General features: G+C 50.9%; 1 protein-coding gene across 6 annotated transcripts in view; it reads right to left on the bottom strand.

Moving 5' to 3' along the window:
* The window catches only part of ERBB4 (erb-b2 receptor tyrosine kinase 4), a 915,544-nt gene that overhangs the window by 184,670 nt on the left and 708,899 nt on the right, over nucleotides 1-21,975 (bottom strand). For all 6 annotated transcript variants that reach the window (XM_064163916.1, XM_064163918.1, XM_064163919.1 and 3 more), the window contains 3 exons: nucleotides 14,021-14,153; nucleotides 10,731-10,853; nucleotides 9,317-9,415 (listed from right to left, as the gene is read on the bottom strand). In XM_064163916.1, the coding sequence (XP_064019986.1) occupies nucleotides 9,317-9,415; nucleotides 10,731-10,853; nucleotides 14,021-14,153 (355 nt within the window). The remainder of the gene's footprint in view (nucleotides 1-9,316; nucleotides 9,416-10,730; nucleotides 10,854-14,020; nucleotides 14,154-21,975) is intronic.

Genomic DNA, 21,975 nt, shown 5'->3' with positions numbered 1-21,975 from the left:
TGAATAAAGCACTGAACATCAGGGGTTGGAAGGGACCTCCAGAGATCAGCGATTCCAAACCCCTGCCAAAGTAAGATCACCTAGGACAGGCTGCACAGGAATGCATCCAGGAGGGTTTGGAAAGTCTCCAGAAGAGACTCCACAACCTCTCTTGACAGCCCGCTCCAGGGCTCCATCACCCTCACCATACAGATGTGTCTCCTTGTGTCAAAGGTGGAACCTCCTATGTTCTAGCTTGTACCCAATGTTCCTTGTCCTATGCCTGGGCACCACCAAAGAGTGCCTGGCACCTTCATCTTGACCCTTAGGTATTTACAGGCATTGATCAGATCCTCTTTCAGCCTTCTCTTCTCCAGACTAAACAGCCCCAGGACTCTCAGTCTCTCTCCAATCCCCAATCATCCTTACGACCCTCCAATGGACTCTCTCAAGCAGGTCCCTGTTTCTCTTAACCTGGGGAGCCTAAAATTGGACACAGTACTCCAGGTGTGGTCACCAGGTGCAGTCACCAGGTGCAGAGCTGCAGGTGCTCACCAGGGCAGAGTAGAGGGAGAGGAGAAGCTCCCTGAAACTGCTGCACACATTGTTTTTGATGGCCCCCAGAATGCCACTGGCTCTCTTGGCCACAAGGGCACATTGCTGGCCCATGCAGAACTTGCTGCCCACCAGCACTCCAAGGCCTTTCTCCATGGGGCTGCTTTCTATCAGGGCAGCCCCAGCCTGTCCTGGTACCTGCAGGACCCTGCACTTGTCCTCACTGAACTTCATGAGCTTTGGCTCCCCCAGCTCTCAGCCTGTCCAGATCTCTTTAGATGGCAGTACAGCCTTCCAGCATGTCAGCCACCCCCCACCCCCAATGCCATATGAGCAGTAAACTCACTGAAGGTGCACTCCTCCCTGACCTTCTGCCCACCCACAGACTGACCCATCCTTATGCCAGGTTTCCAGCGTTAAGTCAGGAATGATGCCATCACCATCAACAAAGAGCTTCTGGATAGATTTCCTAACTCATTTAGGAGCAAGTCCTCACCTCAGTCACTCGCTACAGCATGCGATTCCCCCGTAAGCCTACGGTGAACTTCTTGGATGGATGATCCCAGGGGTGGAGCCCTGGCCCTGCTGAACTCCCTGGCAAGCTCAGGTTGATTTCACAGGGCCCAGATTTGCCCCCTCAGCAGCAGAGGCAAACTGTCTTTGCCTTGCCTTAGTTTGCAGTCAGAGCAGCGTGCCAGCAGAACTGTTTCCAAACAGCCTGGCTTGCCTGTCTGTGCTTGCATCGCAGCCCTTCTGCAGGCATGCTTTCTCCAGACAGCCACATGCTCCTGCAGATGGAAGATCAATGCACACACACAGCTCACCCTCACAGAGCACAGAAGGAAAAGTGACTGAAGACATTTAAAGACTAAATTATTACTTAAGATAGAAATAACAGGGATGTGGCCTTGAAATAGTTAATCCTCAGGGGACTAAAAGCAGTTAGCCTTGGAGGGCAACCAGATTTCCAGCTTGCGTAGAGGCTGAGGACTCTCAGGGCCTGTGTATGGTATGCAGAGGTCTCAAGGGCTTCTGGCAGCTCTGGGCAAGCTGGAAACTGAAATGGCAGTCAGCTGCTGCTGTGGCTGGAACGGGCAGGACAACAGTTGCCCCTCCTAGCAGCTCCACCGGTGTGAAGGAAGCCTACAGCCAGAGGAGTTAGGTCACGCTTTGCCTTGCACCCCAGCAACTTAAACCTGCTGGAATCACAGCTGAAGAAGAGTGGGAGGCAGTGCATCCACAGGGCTGGTCACCAGCAGCTGTTCTCACAGACCCCCTGTGCCAGCTGGGAAGGAGGATGTTTACAGAAACGACGTCGGAAGAGGATGAGGAAAGTGTCTGACTGCTGCCACAAAGGGTTGCATTTGATCCAAGGCTGCCCTTTAAACTGCATGTCCAGATGAACTCAGTTGTATTTCCCAGGCAGTCGGTGGGTGGGGGCTGCCTGGATCTGTCACCCAGCGCAGGATTATCTTCTCGCTCTTTCAAAAGCATCTATGTGGACTGCTGAGGACCTGGGTCAAACACCCAGCTAGAACAAGATGCATGCAAGGAACTGAACCAAGGACAGACAAAAGAATTTCTCCAGTCGTCTTACATGGCTGCCTAGGGAGGCGGTGGAGTGTGTTTAAAGGTGGTTTGGTGGGGTATGGTTTAGGGTGAACCTTGTAGAGTAGGGTTCTGGGTTGGACTTGGTGATCCTGAGGGGCTTTGCCAGCCTGAACCTTGCTGTGATCCTGTGACATCAGGCAGGATCTCACAAGAAGCCCCAGCATAAAGCACCAGGGACAACTGAGAAGCTGAACATCACAAAGTATGTCCATAGGGAGCCCCAGGGGTTCCTCTGCAGGCCAGAGAAGGACTCCAAAAGCTTCATCTCAGAACTTCCTACGTTTAATGCCAGTGGTGGAAAGACCTCTCTCACCTTCCCCACTGTGTCTCCAGTGTGCTCTCCAGAACGGTATCATGTCCAGAGCAGGGCCACGAGGATGAGCAGAGGGCTGGAGCTGCTCTGCTGTGAGGAGAGACTGAGGCAGTTGGGGCTGTGCAGTCTGGAGAGGAGAAGGCTCTGAGGAAACCTTATTGTGGCCTTGCAGTATCTAAATGGGCCTACAAGAAAGCTGGGGAGGAACTTTTTAGGGTATCAGGCAGTGACAGGACTGGGAGGAATGAAGCAAAGCTGGAAATGGATAGATTCAGAGTGAACGTTAGGAAGAAGTTCTTCAGCATGAGGGTGGTGAGAGCCTGGAATGGGTTGCCCACAGAGGTGGTGGAAGCTCCTGGAGGTGTTTAAGGCCAGGCTGGATGAGGCTCTGGACAGCCTGATCTAGTGTGAGGTGTCTGTGCCCATGGCAGGGGGGTTGGAACTGGCTGATCCTTGTGGTCCCTTCCAGCCCTGTCTGATTCTATGATTCTATGACCCAAACATAGCAGAAGGCAGCACCTAGACTTGTCCAGACCGTTGCAGGCTTTCAGCTGAGCAGGAGATGAAACTTCCTTTTCTGGCCAGCTACATGAATTTTGTTTTTCCTATTGAAAGCTCTCAAGATTCGTTTGACTACAGTTTAGGAAGAGCTGTTTCTCATCCTTACTGCACTGGAACTGACTGCTTTATTAACTTAATTAGGCCAGACATCAATAAAAGGTGTGGGTATCTGCCCCCTGTATGCAGCTCTAATTTGTTTGCTGCCTGCCTCTTGGAGGTCATTGTCACTTATTACCTTTACACTTCACTTGACAAATGCTCTCCTGCACACTGCAGGCTGCTCCCAGAGGCAGCAGGGAGCTGCAGAGAGTCCAGGCAAGTCAAGAAGCCCCCTAGATCTTCATTATAAAACCATAAAAGAAACCAACTGCCTCTGAAGCTCTCTTACCAGGAAACAAATGAGAATGGGAAATTTATTTCCAACCATAAATCCCAAACCCTTCAGCTTAATTTTTCCCAGGTTAACTTTCTCACCTAGCTAAGCAGCACTGCCTTCTATTATTAGCTTCTGGCCCGATATCAGCTGACCACCATCAGTCAAACTGTCTTCATCTCAACGAGCTCAGGGACTCCCAAGGAGCTCTGTGTATGCAGGCTTCTGCTTGCAGCCTCTAATTGTTTTCTAACAGATAATGGAGCATTTAAGTTCAGAACGGAGAGATTAAACTTGTAAGTGGATCAAAACCCTGGACAGAATCACAGCTTACAGGATTACTTCCTGGCAGCAGCAAGCTTCAAGGGCTGAGAGAGGAAAGGCCCTCAGCTGCTTCCCCATGACAAGTTAGCCTAAGCAGCTGGTGTCTGAGGCTGAGGGGTGGTTGGCTGTGCTCCCCGCAGCGGCGCGCCCCGGGATGCGCTGCACTATCTGCCCAGCGCTCCGCTGGGTGCCAAAGCCTCTGAGCAGGCAGCAGGCACTTGAGTTACCAGACCATCACGACAGAGCAAGGACTGGAGGCTGGGGAGGGGAAACTGGTTTGTAAGTGACATTTTAAGTCTCTCTTGTGTCGGCTTCTATCTCTTAAGCTGCACATTTCCTTTTTTTTTCTTCACAACGAGCCTCTTCTCCCTCTAAAAGTCAGGACCCTCACATAGGTGACCTGTTCTAGTGGGAGGTGTCCCTGCCTGTGGCAGGAAGTTGGAACAGGATGAGCTTTGAGGTCTCTTCCAACCTAAGCCATTCTGTGATTCTGTGATTCAGATAGCAGCCTTAAGGTGTGGAGCAGGATATCCTTCCCTCCTGACACTCCCTGCATCCCTTGGCGAGTCTCCTCTCAGACCTGCACACTCAATTCACATTCCAGAGCCCTCCTGGGCTCTCTGAAGTGTGACTGGCCAGGGAGGGGGGAGAACTCTGCCCCAGAACTGAAGCACCTAACCACTTCAGTTCCACAGATAATGTTAGTTCAGAAAGAGGTGAGAAAAAGGTCACCCTACATTTTACACAACAGAAGCAACAACCTCAGCAGGGTGAAAAACCAATCCACAGAAGACTCAATGCACATCCACCTGCTGCCCTGGAGGAGGTGGTATGGGTTAGCTCCTAGAGTTCAGTTCGCACTGCTGCACATGGAGTGTTGCAGTGATGGAAACAAGGGAAGAGAGCAGGCTGCAGGGTAAAGAGACATGCAGAAGTGCATGGAGAAAGCCTGGAAAATAGACCCTGTGCCACCCCTGGAAGAAAATTCCAAAGAGGCCAATTCATCATCTCTTGATGGGAGGAGGATGGGAGGAGCTTGGCCTCTGCGTGTGCTAGCATCGCGCATTGTATCACTGCGATCATAGACCCATTAGGGGCGTTCAAGGTCTCAAAATGACAACCCCAGCAGCCAAATGGTTGCTCCTGACTCTTTGAGCCTAGCACTTAGCAGAATTTCAGGAACTCCCAGAACATTCTTAGAATTAGATGTTTGCCATTAGAAGTTTTAACCACCAGAGCCTATGGACAATGCCACTACACTGATACCAGCTGTTTCTGTGGACACTGAACTGACCGAAGTACTCTGGTACACAAAGCACTGTTTACAAGAGGCTTTACATTCCCCAGAGCCTCCCTAAAAGGAGTGCTCAGCTTTACTTGCAAGCCAAAGGACACACACAACAACCCAGTGAGAAGTCACTGCTGGCAAAGGCGCACTCAGAACCACAGAATGCTCTGGGTTGGAAGGCACCTCCAAAGCTCATCCAGTCCAACCTCCCTGCACTCAGCAGGGGCAGCCTCAACTAGATCAGGTCACCCAGAGCCCTGTCCAGCCTCACCTTGAAAATCTTCATGCATGGGGCCACAACCATCTCCCTGGGCAATCTGTGCCAGCGTTCCAGCAGCCTCATAGTGCAGAACTTGTTCCTCACATCCAATCTCAATCTGCTCTGCTCTAGTTTGAAGCCATTGCACTCATCCTGTCCCTGCAAACTCTGCAGGCTTTTTGTAGCCTCCTTCAGATACTGGCAGGTTGCTATTAGGTGTCCCTGGAGCCTTCTCTTCTCCAGGCTGCACACCCCCAGCTCCCTCAGCCTGTCCTTGGAGCAAAGCTGTTCCAACTCTCTGAGCATTTTCATGGCCTCCTCTGGCCTGCTCCATCAAGTACAGAAAAGCAAAATTAGAAGTGTGAGTGAAAAGATGACATCTCCTTCCCACTGTCCTCCTCTGCACCTGCACAATCAATTCCAGACACTTACCTAACAAAGAGTTACCCCTTACCATGTTCATCCTGGCACTCATGCACCTAGATACCATAAAACAAACCTGCTACAGCTGCTCTTAACCAACAAGGACTATGCATAATACTTCCTTCACTGAAATGCATTTTGCTTGCCTTTGTACACTGCATTTTTCCTCCTCAAATAACACCAGTGAAGAGTACCACATTTAATCAGGAGAGTTACACTGACCAAAGCCTTGGAGTGAGAATCAGTAAATGCATTTTCCAACTATAACTTGCTCCTCAATCAAAGATGATTTGAGTTATCTTCACATAATAGCTTCAGCTTGGAAGAAGCTTAAAGTCGTGTCCTTGCTGGGACAGGGAAGAGAGCAGGCACTGAAACCATAAAGTGTGCCTAAGTCATTCTCTTGAGGCATGTGGCTTGTGTCAGGAAATAGATGACTGTGTTAGGAGGTGAGGGTGCAGGAGCATCTGTGTGGCTGCACCAGCAATGGGTTCAAAACAAAGAAATCAAATCTCCAACAGTGTAGTACAAAGGCAGTTACAGACCATTGTACAGGCATTGAATGCAGCGTCCAGAGAGTCCAAGGGAGAGCCACAGGGATGCTGAAGGGGCTGCAGCACTGCCTCGTGAGGGGAGGCTGAGAGCCCTGGGGCTGCTTAGGCTGCAGAGGAGAAGGCTGAGAGGGGATCTGAGCAATGTCTGTCAAGAGCTGAGGGCTGGGGGCAGGAAGGAAGGGACAGGGACAGCCTCTGCTCACTTGTGCCCTGCCGTAGGACAAGGAGCAAGGGATGGACACTGCAGCACAGCAAGTTCCACCTCACCAGGAGCAAGCTGTGAGGACCCCAGAGCCCTGGCACAGGCTGCCCAGAGAGGTTGTGGAGTGTCCTTCTGTGGAGCCTTTGCAGCCCTGTCTGGATGTGTTCCTGTGTGACCTGCGCTGGATTCTCTGGTGCTGCTGTGGCAGGGGGGTTGGGCTGGAAGATCTCCAGAGGTCCTTTCCAGCCCCTGACATCCTGGGATCCTGTGATCAATACAAACTGCCTTATTTCTCCTTACCGTCCCTTGGACCAACTAATGATGAAGTCCTATTCTTTTTTACCATGATTAAAAGTAACCTTTGGGGTATTATTAACCTCTGGGACTAAAATTACTTCTTTTCTCACCTTATTACCACTGGGTCAGAGACTCATGAGAAACTGTTAAAAGAGAAACCTTTCCTAGTGCAGCTCTACCTTACCTAGCTAAAAGCTCTCAGGTTTCCAAACAAGCGGCAGCATTCCCAAGTCGTTTATCAGAAGTTAAGACACATACCCTGCAGGGAATGTGGTCCAGTGAATTAAGGCAGCTGCTCAGACTGAGCTGTGAAACCTTACACAAGTAACTGTCTTTTATCGAGGACCAGACGTTTGCCTTGCAGAGCACTTCAGGGCTACTCAGCATCAGAGAAGGAGATATTGCTGTTGTTGCTCTAACAGGTCAGGGGTCATAGCCTCAGCCAGTGACAGCAGCTCAGAGCAACTGACTTCCATGCATTGATGCAGACGTGGGAATATGTGGTTGGAAAGCTATGGCTCAGAGAGGGAGCTGAGGATGTTGCTTGGCAGTCAACTAAATATGAGCCAGCAGTGCCCAGGTGGCCAAGAAAGCCAAAGGCATCTTGGCTTGGATCAGGAGCAGGGTGGGCAGCAGGGACAGGAAGGGATCAGCTCTGGGCCCCTCACTCCAGGAAGGACACTGAGGGGCTGCAGCCTGTCCAGAGCAGGGCAGCGAGGCTGGAGAAGGGCCTGGAGCAGCTGGGCTGTGAGGAGGAGCTGAAGGAGCTGGGGGTGTTGAGGCTGCAGAAGAGGAGGCTGAGGGCAGAGCTCATTGCTCTCTACAGCTCCCTGCAGGGAGGCTGGAGCAAGGAGGGGGCAGCTTCTGCTCCTGGGTGGCAAGGGACAGGAGCAGAGGAAATGGTTCCAAGCTGCCCCAGGGGAGGTTGAGGCTGGATGCTAGGAAATATTTCTTCCCAGAGAGGGTTCTCAGCCATGGAATGTTCTGCCCAGGGCAGTGCTGCAGTCCCCATGGCTGGAGGTGTTTGAGCAGCCTGTGGAGCTGTGCTTAGGGACATGGTTTGGTGTTGCCCCTGCAGTGCTGGGTGGAAGGTTGGACTGGAGGAGCTTGGAGGTCTCTTCCAACCGGATGTCTTTTGTGATTCTGTGGTAACAATTCCCTCCTCTTGAGCCTGGAACCTGCTGCACTGGAGCACCGATGGAATTGGGCAGCCTTGCACTCCCTGCACATTCAGTCCAAAAGGCTGCTGTTGCAGCAATCCCCTCTCTGGCACCCTGCTGCTAAGCAATACTCTTGGCCATTGTTTCACCCAGGAAGCAAACTCCCAGTCCTCTTTATGCCTCTAGTGCACTCCTCTTGCACAGAGACAGAAACAGTTCCTTCGCTTGTCCCCAGCTCCTCTGCCACGGAAAGACACTGGCACAGGAGGCAGAAGAGTTTCAGTCCTCCTCTGATGGATGTCCACTTGTAAGAAAACTCCAAGCAACCATGTTCTGGGTTGCAGCAAGAGCAGTGTGGGCAGCAGGGCAAGGGAGGGGATTCTGTCCCTTGGCTCTGCTCTCCTCAGACCCCATCTGCACTCCTGGGTGCAGTTCTGGAGCCCCCAGCACAAGAAGGACATGGAACTGTTACAGCCAGTCCAGAGGAGGCCACCAAGATGCTCAGAGGGCTGCAGCAGTGCTGCTGTGAGGACAGGCTGAGAGAGTTGGGGCTGTGCAGCCTGAAGAAGAGAACTCTTGGAGGAGACCTTGGAGTGGCCTTGCAGTATCTGAAGGGGGCTACAGGAAGGCTGGGGAGGGTTTAAACTGGCAGAGCGGAGATTCAAACTAGATGTTAGGAAGAAGTTGTTTGCAGTGAGGGTGGTGAGACACTGGCACAGGTTGCCCAGGGAGGTTGTGGCTGCTTCCTCCGTGGTGGTGTTCAAGGCCAGGTTGGATGAGGCCTTGAGTGACCTGTTCTAGTGAGAGGTGTCCCTGCCCATGGCAGGGGGCGTTGGAACTGGATGAGCTTTGAGGTCCCTTCCACCCTAAACCATTCTATGATTCTATGATCCTATCCTAGGATCCACAACACCTACACAGTGAGAACCTCAGCCCTTCATTGCCATGGCACTGGCATTGCCCTGGTCATCCAGCTACTTGGGGCTGTACAACACAATGATCTACATGCACCAAACTACACAGGGCAGAGGATTGCCTCACACAGATCTGCTTAGGCCTACAGCTCCAGAGAAGCAGGACTGACCTACCTGCAGCTGAGCTGCAACCCTGGTGGGTTGTTTTGTTTGGAACATTGCTGCAACAGAGAACCCTGCGGATATGCATCAACGCTGAGCACACCAAAGATAAGGGAAGGAGGAAAAGAGCCTGCACACAAAATCTGAGCAGCTGACTTTATCTAGGGGCTCTCACTGAAGATGAGCACAGCACTGGCCCTGTGCACAAGCCTTTGTCTACTATTTACATACAAGGGAATTAAACTGGCAAACATTCTTCTTTGGAGCCCCTGGAGACTACAGAAGAGAAACACACCACACCTCCCAGAAACACTCAAGGACTCTGATTGTCTCTTACTTACATCCATGAACTCCACATTGGCCTTGGGACCAGTGGTCTCATTAAGGATCTTAATTGCCACAGGAATCTTTACAGTTTCTCCCTCAGGGACCCAAATACCCTGGAAAAGAAAAACAAAAACCGAAAGGAGTGCCAGAAGACCAACAGGACAACAATCAGAACAGCTTCGCTCAGCGCTAACGCTCTCTTGGATGACTGCAGAACACACAAAGCTACGGAGCAGACCCCACAGAACCACTCCTTACACACAAGAACCTCTGTGTGCAATGGAAGATTCTGGTGTAAGTGAATATCCTCCTCAGGCCCCTTGGTTTTCCTGTCTACCACCAAGTTTTCAGGGAGCGACGCCAGCACATCAGTGCCACCCATGCTTTCCCCACTGACTGATCAAAGCACACAAACCCTTGGACCTTCTGCCTGGATTCTAGTGCTAAACTCACTGACACTGTCAGGAAACTCTCAAAATTGCTTAGCAGCAGGTCATATAATGCAGGGACAGGACACCTGAGGACAACATATTCAGAGCCAGACATTCAAGGGCTATTTTTCTAATGGATTGATGTCTGAAAATGAAAAACTCAGATGCCCACAAAGTGAACTTCAATACTGAGATCCACATCTGTGTGTGTAGGGCTACTTTTCCATCTCTCCTGACTCTTCTCGTGCTCTCGGCAACAGCACGGCACCTATCTCTATAACTATTGCCTAAGTGTATCCAAACTGATGATCCAAAAATGTACTCCCATGCCCTTGTAGCTGGAATGAGTTCCCCTGCACTTCTGCCAGTTTCTCCTCAGCCTGAGCCCTCCTTCAGTGCTCTGGCCTATCGCCTCCATTTGGCAGGTTTGGTTGCTCCCCCAGGGCAGGGTGACTGCCTTGCTGTGCTCATTAAGCCCTACTTCATGCCTTCATTTGGACATGATGAATAGATCTTAAAAAAATACTGTGTTTTTGTCCTCATGGGTCCTGATCCTCATCCTGGTTGTGGAAGGGAAGAAGCCTTTTCTCTTGGAAGGGAAGAAGCAAAAGGTGTTAGGGATTAGCTAATGCCAATATTTTCCAAGGTAAAAGAAGCCCGCTGGAATGCAAAAAGAGAAATGAGGCTTCTCTGGCTTTCCAAAAGCCTTCTGTGAAGTTCTGAAGAGAAGGACAAAGGCAGCCCAGCTTGTGCAGTCCTCTCGCATGCAAGAATGTTGTGGCTGACATCCCTCTTCTCACCAAGAACACATTTCTGCATGTGTGATCAAACCAACACTGGAGCCTGACCACGTCCTCCTTCCACACACTGCACTGCCCTGAGCTTCCCAGACAGGCAGGGCTCAGGAGCCCAATAACAGCAGAGGCAGGTTTGCTGCAACGCAGAACTTGACCAAGCCAAATGAGAGAACTCACTGCTGTGCAGCGAAGGTTCTTACCTTGTAGACGGTTCCAAAGGCTCCAGAGCCAAGAACCTTGACTCGTTTCAGCTCAGTTTCCTTCAGGATACGAAGCTGTGCTTGGTTGGGTGCTGTGCCACTTGGAGTCAGCGGTTCCACAAGCTGTGAAGCAAACCCAACACTCTTAAATATTTGAGAACTCAAAGACCTGTCAGAAGTCTGTACTGAAAGCAGCCACACGCTGCAGTTAGACAGAGCTAGGCTCTGCTGACCTGCTACCCTATGGAGGGACCTCTCCCCTTCAAAAGCAAATGTACAGTGCTACAAAACCAAGAGAACTGATCGAGAAAACCCTCAGCCAACAGGAAAACCACAGCCACCAGGAGCTGTGCAATGGAATTATGAGCTGGGAGTTGAACTGATGTCATAACAACACTTCCAAGGACTTTTGCTACAGGAGAGAAATACACTATGTATTAGCAGGGCACCACATTCTGTGTTTGCCCATTTCAGTGTCTCTTAGGTTATCCATATTTCTTTTTAATAGCCCTGACTTAATAGCTCATCACATTCTTATTCTGTTTTGGGCTCCTTGAGCATCGTGAACTCCATCAGGAGTTGACCTGGATAATTAGTTTTGCTCAGGGGTAAGAAAAGACAGCAAAAGCAACAGCACTAACTCAGATTAGCACAGAAATAATCTCTGAGCTGTACTGTGTGCAGTTCTGGAGCCTCTATTACAAGAAAGACCTAGACATGCTGGAGTGTGTCGAGGATGATCAGAGGGCTGGAGCTGCTCTGCCGTGGGGACGGGCTGAGAGAGTTGGGACTGTTCAGTCTGGAGAAGAGAAGGCAATGAGGAGACCTTATTCATAGAATCATAGAATCATAGAATCAAGCAGGTTGGAAGAGACCTCCAAGATCATCCAGTCCAACCTAGCACCCAGCCCTATCCAGTCAACTAGACCATGGCACTATTGTGGCCTTCCAGTGTCTGAAGGGGGCTACAAGAAAGATGGGGAGGAACTTGTTAGGATGTCAGATAGTGGTAGGACTGGCGGGGACAGACCCAAGCTAGAGGAGGGGAGATTGAGATTGGATGTTAGGAAGAAGTTCTTCCCCATGAGGGTGGTGAGACACTGGCACAGGCTGCCCAGGGAGGTGGTGGAAGCCTCATCCCTGGAAGTTTTTAAAGCCAGGCTGGATGTGGCTGTGGCCAACTTGATCTAGTGTGAGATGTCCCTGCCCACGTCAGGGAGCTTGGAACTGGATGATTGCTGGGACACTTTCAGCCCTCACGATTCTGTGATTCTTTAGAGTGATTTCTCTTCCCTCCTTCCCACTGGATATGCCCAGCACTGTCCCCAGGAAGGAAAGGATTACTGTAAAAGGAAAGCAGACAGACTGGCAGAACACTTCTGTATTTTCAGTTTGTGAAGACTACCAACAGTTTCTGTCCACCAGCACAGGCATGGCAGAAAGAACTGCTGTGAGGGGTCTTGTAGAGTATTGTGGGGGATGACCTACAGAAATAATAAGTCACTTCCAGTCCTCAGCCAGAAGCAGAGACTTTAGCTGAAGCTACACCTGCTTGTGGGTTTCTCTCATGATACTCCTGAGGTCATCTTCAGCAGCTTCCCCATGTGTTCAGGAGGAGGCCCAGGGTCTCCCAAGAGCTACTGTCAGTCCCAGCTTTTATCTGACCAAATGGAGAATGGAAGTTGAACTACAAAGGGAACACTTCCCAAAATCAGTGAAATTTGCCTGCTTAAAATAACTGATGCTTAAGTAGGGGCTGATATAAGGGCAAGATTGGCTTTGCACTGACTATTGCTTTCCACACTGCTGAACAGTGTTGAAGACAAATTCCAGCCAAGAACAAAGACATGCAGTCAAACAGAGTGGGGATGCATGAATTCTTTGCTCTGCACTGGAGATGAGTGGGAGCAGGACACCTGGAAGGGAACAGAACCTGGCATTGTTAAGGGAGCCTAATCAAAGACTCACCAGCTAACACTACTCCCAAAGCTTTATTATCTTACAGAGCAGGAATCTCATTTAAAAGCAGCATCCCTTGCAAAGTGTCTCAGGTATAGGACTGAGGAGATGGTAGGAATCACCTTTGCTGTGGCTGAAAGGTAATGATTTAATGCTATGTTTAAACACACTTCCTAGAGTGTCCCCTCTAATCCTGGCACTGCAAAAATGAGGTTGAACTGGGCACAGAACTCCCTCCTAGAGCTCTGCTACATATTTTTACCAGCTGAACTGTGACCTTCATTTGGTTAAGCTCTGGGGAGCATCTTGGCTTCATAAAATGTATTATTACTACTGGTCACGAACAGGCTTTGACAGAATCTGAACTGTAAGGGTAATGTATGTAGGCACTGAGAAAAAGTGAAGTTACAACCTCTTCATTTAAGCATTTCTGAAGAGGTTAAGTTTGCATCAGAACTTACAGAAGGAACTTAAAAGCAATTTCAGTTAAATGTCGACCTCAGTATGCACTTGATGAAAAGCTGCAATGTTTATGCATGAAAGCAGCTAAGTGTGCTGCTGAACTCAGGCAGAATCACAGAGAACAGGATGTCAGGGAAGGGACCTCTGCAGATCTTCCAGCCCAACCCCTGCCAGACAACGCAGCACAGGTCACACAGGAACACATCCAGACAGGGCTGCAGAGGCTCCACAGAAGGACACTCCACAACCTCTCTGGGCAGCCTGTGCCAGGGCTCTGGCACCCTCACAGCCAAGAAGTTGTTGCTCCTGTTGAGCTGGAACTTGCTGTGCTGCAGTGTCCATCCCTTTCCCCTTGTCCTATGGCAGGGCACAAGTGAGCAGAGGCTGTCCCTGTCCCTTCCTTCCTGCCCCCAGCCCTCAGCTCTTGACAGACATTGCTCAGATCCCCTCTCAGCCTTCTCCTCTGCAGCCTAAGCAGCCCCAGGGCTCTCAGCCTCTCCTCCTCAGGCAGTGCTGCAGCCCCTTCAGCATCCTTGTGGCTCTCCCTTGGACTCTCTGGACGCTGCATTCAATGCCTGTACAATGGTCTGTAACTGCCTTTGTACTGCACTGTTGGAGATTTGATTTCTTTGTTTTGAACCCATTGCTGGTGCAGCCACACAGATGCTCCTGCACCCTCACCTCCTAACACAGTCATCTATTTCCTGACACAAGCCACATGCCTCAAGAGAATGACTTAGGCACACTTTATGGTTTCAGTGCCTGCTCTCCTCCCTGTCCCAGCAAGGACACGACTTTAAGCTTCTTCCAAGCTGAAGCAGAAAGGCAGAAGACATCTTTTCAAAGAGTGTGAGCAGCAGCACTCTCACCTCAGTCTCCAGGAATCTTCGCAGTGCTCTCTTCTTTTTAATGCTCTTGCGACGGACGTAGACGGCAAATGTCAGGCCCATGATGACGATGATGAAGAGGCCACCAATAACTCCCGCAGCAATCAGGGGGGTTCTAGCAATCAGAATCAGAGACTTTAATTTCAGAAAGGGTGAGAGATCAAAGAGAGGTTTTGTACAGAGCACAGCTTCACTTGGAAAGCTAATGAACTGCCTTACAACCGGAATTCCTAAGTCAGTCCAAGTAGGGAGCCAGGGGCAGCACAGTAACCTGCAGAGGGCATTTTCTGGGTTCAATCAATAAACCAGTCCTGGGCTTTCACACCACCATGCACAAGGGGGGAGTGGTGTGGACAAGGAGACACAACATGCATTTTGATGGCACCCGCAGAACTGCAATGGCAAAATGAGGACACAGCTGCCTGCAGCCTTCCTGCAACGGTCTGGACTCTGCTTACACGGACTAGGAGCACTGCAACAGGTCACAGAGAGAGATGGGTGAGCACTCATCCCTGGAGATACCCAAGGTGGCTCTGGGCAACCTGATCTAGCTGAGGATGTCCCTGCTGACTGCAGGGGGGTTGGACTGGATGAGCTTAGGAGGTCCCTTCCATGCCAGGTGACTCTATGATTCTGTTTGGCCCCATCTCCATTAACTCAGGGCTTATGCACCAGTATGAGACACCTTCCTGAGTGAGGGGGGAATGAAAGGCAAATTCAAGCATGATGTTTCACAGAGAAATCTGGAAGCTTCACACTCAGACACCATTATCCATTCAAGGATATTTACACTTGAATAACACAACTCATGACTAGAATCACACAGAATCACAGAACATCCAGGCTGGCAAAGCCCCTCAGGATCACCAATTCCAGCCCAGAACCCTGCTCTACCAGCCTCAACCATATCCCCAAGCACCACAGCCAGGGGTTGGGCTGGATAAGCTTTGGAGGTCCCTTCCAGCCCCTGACATTCTGTGATTCTGTGACTTTGGGACCACAGCTATTGCACCCTCCAGATCCAGTCCCACCATGTCTCGCTCTTCAACAACAAACAGAGACAAAGCCTCAGACTCCCACACCACTGCACTGCTTGCCCAGGGCAAACAGATTAACACTGCACAACACCCAACCTAGGACAGCTCAATGACTTTGAGGTGAAAACCATAAAACCTGCAAATAAAGGAGAGTGAATGCTGGCTGGCTCTGAGCCCAGTGATGGTGTTTGGGAAGCAGCTTAGGTACGACCTAAATCCTCGGGCAGCGACACCCATCCGGCTCGTTTGGCCTTCCCAACGCTGCTGTTTGTCACTTGGAGTGCAGGGCTCTGATTCAAGGACCTGGTCTGCCCACCCCAAAGGAGACTCCTCTGCATTTGCATGTGCTTTCCACGGTGCTGCCACAAGCTCTTTAACAGGCTACTCTGAAACAGCCTGGGCATTTTCTTCTGGGGCTAGCACCGAGTGATGTTCTCCAACAGAGGCATTACTGTTTGTAGTTCTTACACTGCCTGACCAACCATCTGACTCTGCACAAACACCACCAAGCCACAGCTTAACAAAACAGGCAGGAGATCTCTCAGCTTTAAAGTGCATATTAATAACTATCATAACAGCTGTCAAAATAAATAATTAGGGGGCTATGCTACTGTGTAAACTAAAGATGGTCCAACTGATATTTACATAATAAGGCAATGGTTCCAAAGGAGACATAATGGCTACTGAGAAATAAAATGGAGTTATGCATTCCTTGCAGCCCTTTTATTGTTAGAGTCCAGAATGAACCTTTATGATACATCTTTCACTGGCTTTAAAAGAAAGCCCTCCTCATTTTCAGTGGTGAATAGGAAATAAGGATATCATGTGGGCAATCTTCACCAAACAAGCATTTAGTCGTTACTGCAAAATAGGCTGCAAGTGCAAATCACAGCAGAGGGTTCAGGAGGCACCACCTAAACACACCATAAAGTCAGCTTAAAAAGGCAGCATCAAAGGAGCAGAGCACCATGCAAGGAAAACACATCTTTAAATGCTAAACAAATAAAGACAGAGGCTCAGACAGTGCCTGCTGCCTTCACTCCTAACCCACTGCCCTTGCGTGCAAACAGTGATGCACAGAGCTGAGGGGATCTGACCCCACCCCGTGCAGCTTCTGCTCTCTGCCACTGAACTGAGCCCCAGAGTCAGCCCTCAGGATTGTTCTCTGCAGTGCTGCCCCAGGACAGCTCACTGCCCTCACTGCTCCCCGCTGGCCTGGGGGCATCTCGCTCTTCTTTCCATCCACACAGAGGTTGCTTCCTAAGCTCCCCTCCCTCTGCCGGGGTGCCTGCGTTTGTTGGGCTGAGCTTGCCTGTCTGTCTGCTAACTCCTTCAAGCCTCCCCTAGAATTTCTCTGCCACTCTCTGCAGCTCCTCACATTGAATACCTTGGTAACTGTCATGAACATGCTGCTGCCTGCTGGCTGCGCAGGCTGCTTAGCACGGACCCCTGCAAGGTGCTGCTCACTGGAGGTGTTGCTGAGGACAGCAAAATCCCTTTCTCCTGGTTTATGGTTTGGCTTTGTTTAATCCAATCCTGATTTTTGTTTCTGTTTCTTACCCACATGCACCTAACAGTTCAGCTTCACACACAGCTGGACATGCAAATCTCCTTATCTCTAGTGGCAAAGAGGGCTTGATCCACTCAGGCTGTTGTGACATTGCCATCCCACAGCCACCTCCCTGACCGCAGCTGGCTACCTTTACCCACCTCAGAACGCTGCCCATTTACAACTAATTCCGTGAGAGTTAACAGGAGCAATGTTGATGCAGAGACAAAACTTCACTACCAAGCCCCCACCAGTGTGTTGAAGTCATTTTGAAGGGCACGGAGGCTCCATTCCTCTGCTATGGCTCAGGAAGGCTAAAGTCAAGCAAAGAGAGCAGTCAAGCAGTGTGCCAGTCCTCCAGACAGCATAAATAATGGACAGCTGAAGCCCAATCCTAGGCCACCTTTCTTTCAGCTTCACTGTGAACCCACCACCACCAAACTCCTGACACAGGCACTACTCTCCTTCGTACACTGCAAATCTACCCAAGAGGATGAAAATAACCCTTGCTAGGTATGCCATGCTCATCACAACAGACTGAGCAGCCCAAGCACTATGGCCCCAAATCATAATTGAGGAGTAGGTGATGCTGCTCTGGCAGGGTGCTTGGACTGGATCATCTTTCGAGGTCCCTTCCAGCCCCTAACATTCTGTGATAACTCAACCCCATATGATTAATTTGCTATGCCCACCCCTCCTCAGCTGATGAGAGAACACCCAGTCAGAAACTGCAAAAGGCAATAGCAGGGGAGGCAGCAGAGGGAGGGTGGATAAACAATCAGGTGTGTCAAATCCTGTCTTTGAAACTGGACACTGAGCATCTGTGGCGAAATGTTGAGGGGAAGATCCTGCTGTTCTCTCAGGAGAAATTAATAACATCTCCTTCTTTCAAACTCTGCACTGCCTTGTCACATTGAAACAACCTCCCCAGGCCAGAGCTGAGAGAACAGATGCAGTTAGCCACCCCAGGTGCTCAACGGCAGCGCCTGCGACCTCTCCATCCACTCCAAGCACCAGCAATCCCCAGGTGCCTTGGCAGCAGGCAGTAAAGCCTCATCACTGCTGCAGATGAGTAGATGATCCCATACTCGTTGCAACCACAAAGACCTGCTAAGCACTCACTTCAGCTACATTTTTGCTATCAAGGCATTATTTTGTTACTGGAGGATGATTCCTGCGCTTCACACTCCTCACCCAGCCCAAAGGGGACTCCAGCCAACTTCCAGGCAGCACTTCAGAGAGTCACAGAATGGTTTAGGTTGGAAGGGACCTCAAGGCTCATCCAGTTCCAATCTCCTGTCATAGGCAGGGACACCTCCCACCAGAACGAGCCACTCGAGGCCTCATCTGACATGGTCCTGAACACCTCCCGGGAGGGTTAGTCTGGGTTGGACTTGAAGAGGCCTTAGCACCTCCAGGGACAGCAAATCCAGCACCTCCCTGAGCAGCCCATTCCAATCTCTTAATTCCTCTTTCCAGCAGGAAGTGCTTCCTAGCATCCAACCTAACCCTCCCCTGGCACAGCTTCAGGCCATGCCCTCTCCTCCTGGCACAAGTCTGAGAGCAGAGCCTGACCCCCACCTTAGTACAACTTCCCTTCAGGTAGCTGCAGAGTGTGCTAAGGTCTCCCCCGAGTCTCCTCTTCTCCAGGCTGACCACCCCCAGCTCCCTCAGCCTCTCCTCAGCAGCCTTCCCCTCCAGCCCCCTCCCCAGTCTCATTGCTCTCCTCTGGCCCTGCTCCAGCCCCTCAACATCTCCCTTGCAGTGAGGGCTCAGAGCTGCACACAGTGCTGGAGGTGAGGCCTCCCCAGTGCCAGCACAGGGCAGAATGACCTCCCTGTGCTGCTGGCCACACTGCTCCTGACACAAGCCAGGATGCCATTGGCTTTCTGTGCCAGCTGGGCACCCTGCTGGCTCATGCTCAGCTGCTGTCACCCAGCACTGCCAAGTCCCTCTCTGCCAGGCTCCCTCCAGCCACTCCTCCCCCAGGCTGTTCACTTTGGATGAGGCTGTCAAACAGCTGTCCATGGCCAGAACTGCCTTTTCCTTACCCAAGCTGATTGCCACAGTAGAGCCTTCCTCGAGCAGCCATTTAAGGACATTTCCAGAGAGCTCTAATCAAGTTATCTGTATGCACCAAGGCTTTGCTCAGTGCCTCTGCCAAAGGAGAACGGGCAGAATGGAGCCTTGCAGATGTGCTGATGGTGGCAGCTGTGCTGTGAGTATGTATCAAAACCTTTACCATCTGGTGACATCATTTACTGAAGGTTTGCACAGCTTTTGGGGATCTGAGTGTTTCCTGAAAACAAAACAAATCAGCAAGGCACAAATAAACCTCTTACGTGCATCTCCTAAGCGAGTCCTGCTTGTGCCTCTCTTAACAAGCAGGATTCCACATTTCATTCACTAAAACTAATGAGGACAAAGAGAAAAAACCCACGAAGTGTGGCTTTGAACAGGAATTCTAGACTCCAGTGTTGGTGATACATTTCTGACACCTTCATTATCATTAAGCAGAGTGTACAGTGGAGTTCTTTACAACAGCTTTAAATCTGAATGGCATAATTTAGGAGAACAATCACAGCTCTGTCATGTTTTCATCACAAATTACCAAGCACTCTCTCTTTTACCTCCTTGTTAACACATCGGGCTGGGAATGAACACTGAAATCTCTGGATTGCAGTGTCAGTAGGGAGGCTTTCCACAGGCTTCTCTCCCTATAAAATCAAAAAGCACATTTGACACGCTTGCACCCCTGATATTTTCAGGCTGAGGTGTTCTCCTTCTGCTCCAACACAAGAAAGCATTGCTGTTGTCAAGGACTTGCAGAGTGGCTGTGTTTGGAGGCTTGTGCTCTAAGTAAAGAGATTAACAGTCCTTGTAAAGGCTGCCAAGGCAGGTCCCATATGACGCCGACTGATTTATCTGCGGCAGAAAGTCACTTACAGCCACTAGATTGGACTCCCAGGTAAGTCAGTTCATCATGTTAAGGAAAAATCACAGGGTCACAGGATGTTAGGGGCTGGAAGGGACCTCTGGAGATCTTCCAGCCCAACCCCCCTGCCACAGCAGCACCAGAGAATCCAGCACAGGTCACACAGGAACACATCCAGACAGGGCTGCAAAGGCTCCACAGAAGGACACTCCACAACCTCTCTGGACAGCCTGTGCCAGGGCTCTGGCACCCTCACAGCCAAGAAGTTGTTGCTGCTGTTGAGCTGGAACTTGCTGTGCTGCAGTTTGCATCCCTTGCCTCTTGTCCTGTGGCATGGCACAAGTGAGCAGAGGCTGTCCCTGTCCCTTCCTTCCTGATCCCCAGACACTGATCAAATCCCCTCTCAGTCTCCTTCTCTCCAGGCTAAAACCCTCTCTGTAGGCTTGCCATATCTCCTATTTTCATTGGGAAGAGTAATATTTTGCCTCAGATAAAGGAAACTAAGCCTGCAATGGCCACTGCTGGGGATGGGCTGCTCTGAAAGCAAGCCCAGCAACATCAGCTCCAAGTTTCTCTCTGCATAAAGCATTCCTGTTAGAAGCAATCAGCTCAGCCTGCTTCTCTGCAACCAGCTGCAGTCAGCTGGGCTCTCAGGTTATGCCTGCACATAACACTATTAGTAGGAAAACATGCTTTCTCAAATAGGCACATAAAGCATCTGCTGCTGCAGGCCGTTATTAGCTGACAGACAGCTTCGTCCGACGGCTCCGCTTTGTGCTCGTTAACTGTCGGAGCCAGCGGTACCACGGCGCAGCGGCGGCCGAGCAGAGCCTTACAGCACCGGAGCAGCTGGGAGAAATGCAAGGCAGTGCCCACACTGAATCAGCAGGCAGCTGAAACGTTCCCTGGGCGCTGGGTTACGCAGCCAAGACACAGCCGAGCTTCGCCTTGGCCTCTGAGCCGAGCAGGAGCATCACTTCGCTCGCAGCAGCTGGGCAGGGCACGTTTGTGCAACCCTCTCTTCGCTGCTACGCTTTGGGTTCTGTTACTCGTTCTAGCAGACATGAGCAGGCCAATTACCTTCACCCTCCATCTTGTACAGTTCCTCAAGCAGAAGGCTGAACTCCAGCCCAGATGGCTCAGAACTGATTTCAGCCTGCCCTCAGCTCCGCTGCAGCAGTGGCGGCACAGATGAGTGAGTGCTGCAGGCAGCTCCCTTCAGCCCAGTGCAGGCCCTTTCTTCTTTACACCTAACAGACAGTTATGTGGCTGGCTGCATGCTCCAGAGTCTGGGTAAACAACCAGACCGGGGGGATGCTACCCATGGCCATGGTGCTGCTAACTCCAGCTCACATTTCAGCAACTCCTCATTTGAGTCAAATACACAGAACTTATCTTTGTGGAGCAGAGCAGGGAATAAATGCAGCCACTGCTCATCAGTGTGGAGGACAATCCAAGAGGAGATAAAGAGCAGGGTATATGGAATTTATTTCTGAGTATGCCTGCTGCTGCCTGCAGATTTATCCCTGCTACTGCACACAGACACACTCCATCTGAACAGGCTCCATGAACTGCAGCGATCACAGGAACATCCCCACTGACCATGGGGACAAACTCACACAAAATTAGGAGCCTCCTTCCAAGGCAAGGCTTGTAGCAGCCACTTCCTACACAACAGCATGCCCCAAAACTCTTCTATGGCACAGGGTCACAGGATGTTAGGGGTTGGAAGGGACCTTTGGAGATCATAGAATCATAGAATGATTGGAAAGGACCTCAAAGCTCAGCCAGTTCCAACCCCCTGCCACAGTCAGGGACATCTCCCACTAGAACAGGTCACTCAAGGCCTCACTGCAAACAACTTCTCTCTAACATCCAGTTTCAATCTCCCCTCTGCCAGTTCAGACCCATTCCTCCTCATCCTGTCATTACCAGACCTTGTCAATAGTCCCTCCCCAGCCCTCCTGTAGCCCCCTTCAGATACTGCAAGGCCACTCCAAGGTCTCCTCCAAGCCTTCTCTTCTCCAGGCTGCACAGCCCCAACTCTCTCAGCCTGGCCTCAGAGCAGAGCTGCTGCAGCCCTCTCAGCATCTTGGTGGCCTCCTCTGCACTGGCTCCAACATTTCCATGTCCTTCTTGTGCTGGGGGCTCCAGAACTGCACCCAGGACTGCAGGTGGGGTGTGAGGAGAGCAGAGCCAAGGGGCAGAATCCCCTCCCTTGCCCTGCTGCCCACACTGCTCTTGCTGCAGCCCAGCACAGGGTTGTGTCTGGGCTGCACTCACACTGCAGGCTCCTCTTGAGCTTTGCATCAGCCCAGACCCCCAGGGCCTGTTCCTCAGGGCTGCTCTCAGCTATTCCCCACCCAGCCTGGAGTTGTGCTTGGGATTGCACCAACCAGGTGCAGGATCTTACACT

The sequence above is a fragment of the Pogoniulus pusillus genome, chromosome 24, assembly GCF_015220805.1.
Source record: "Pogoniulus pusillus isolate bPogPus1 chromosome 24, bPogPus1.pri, whole genome shotgun sequence".
NCBI lineage: Eukaryota > Metazoa > Chordata > Aves > Piciformes > Lybiidae > Pogoniulus > Pogoniulus pusillus.
Note: the sequence above shows the minus strand (reverse complement) of the source record. Positions and strands in the feature narration are given on the sequence as shown.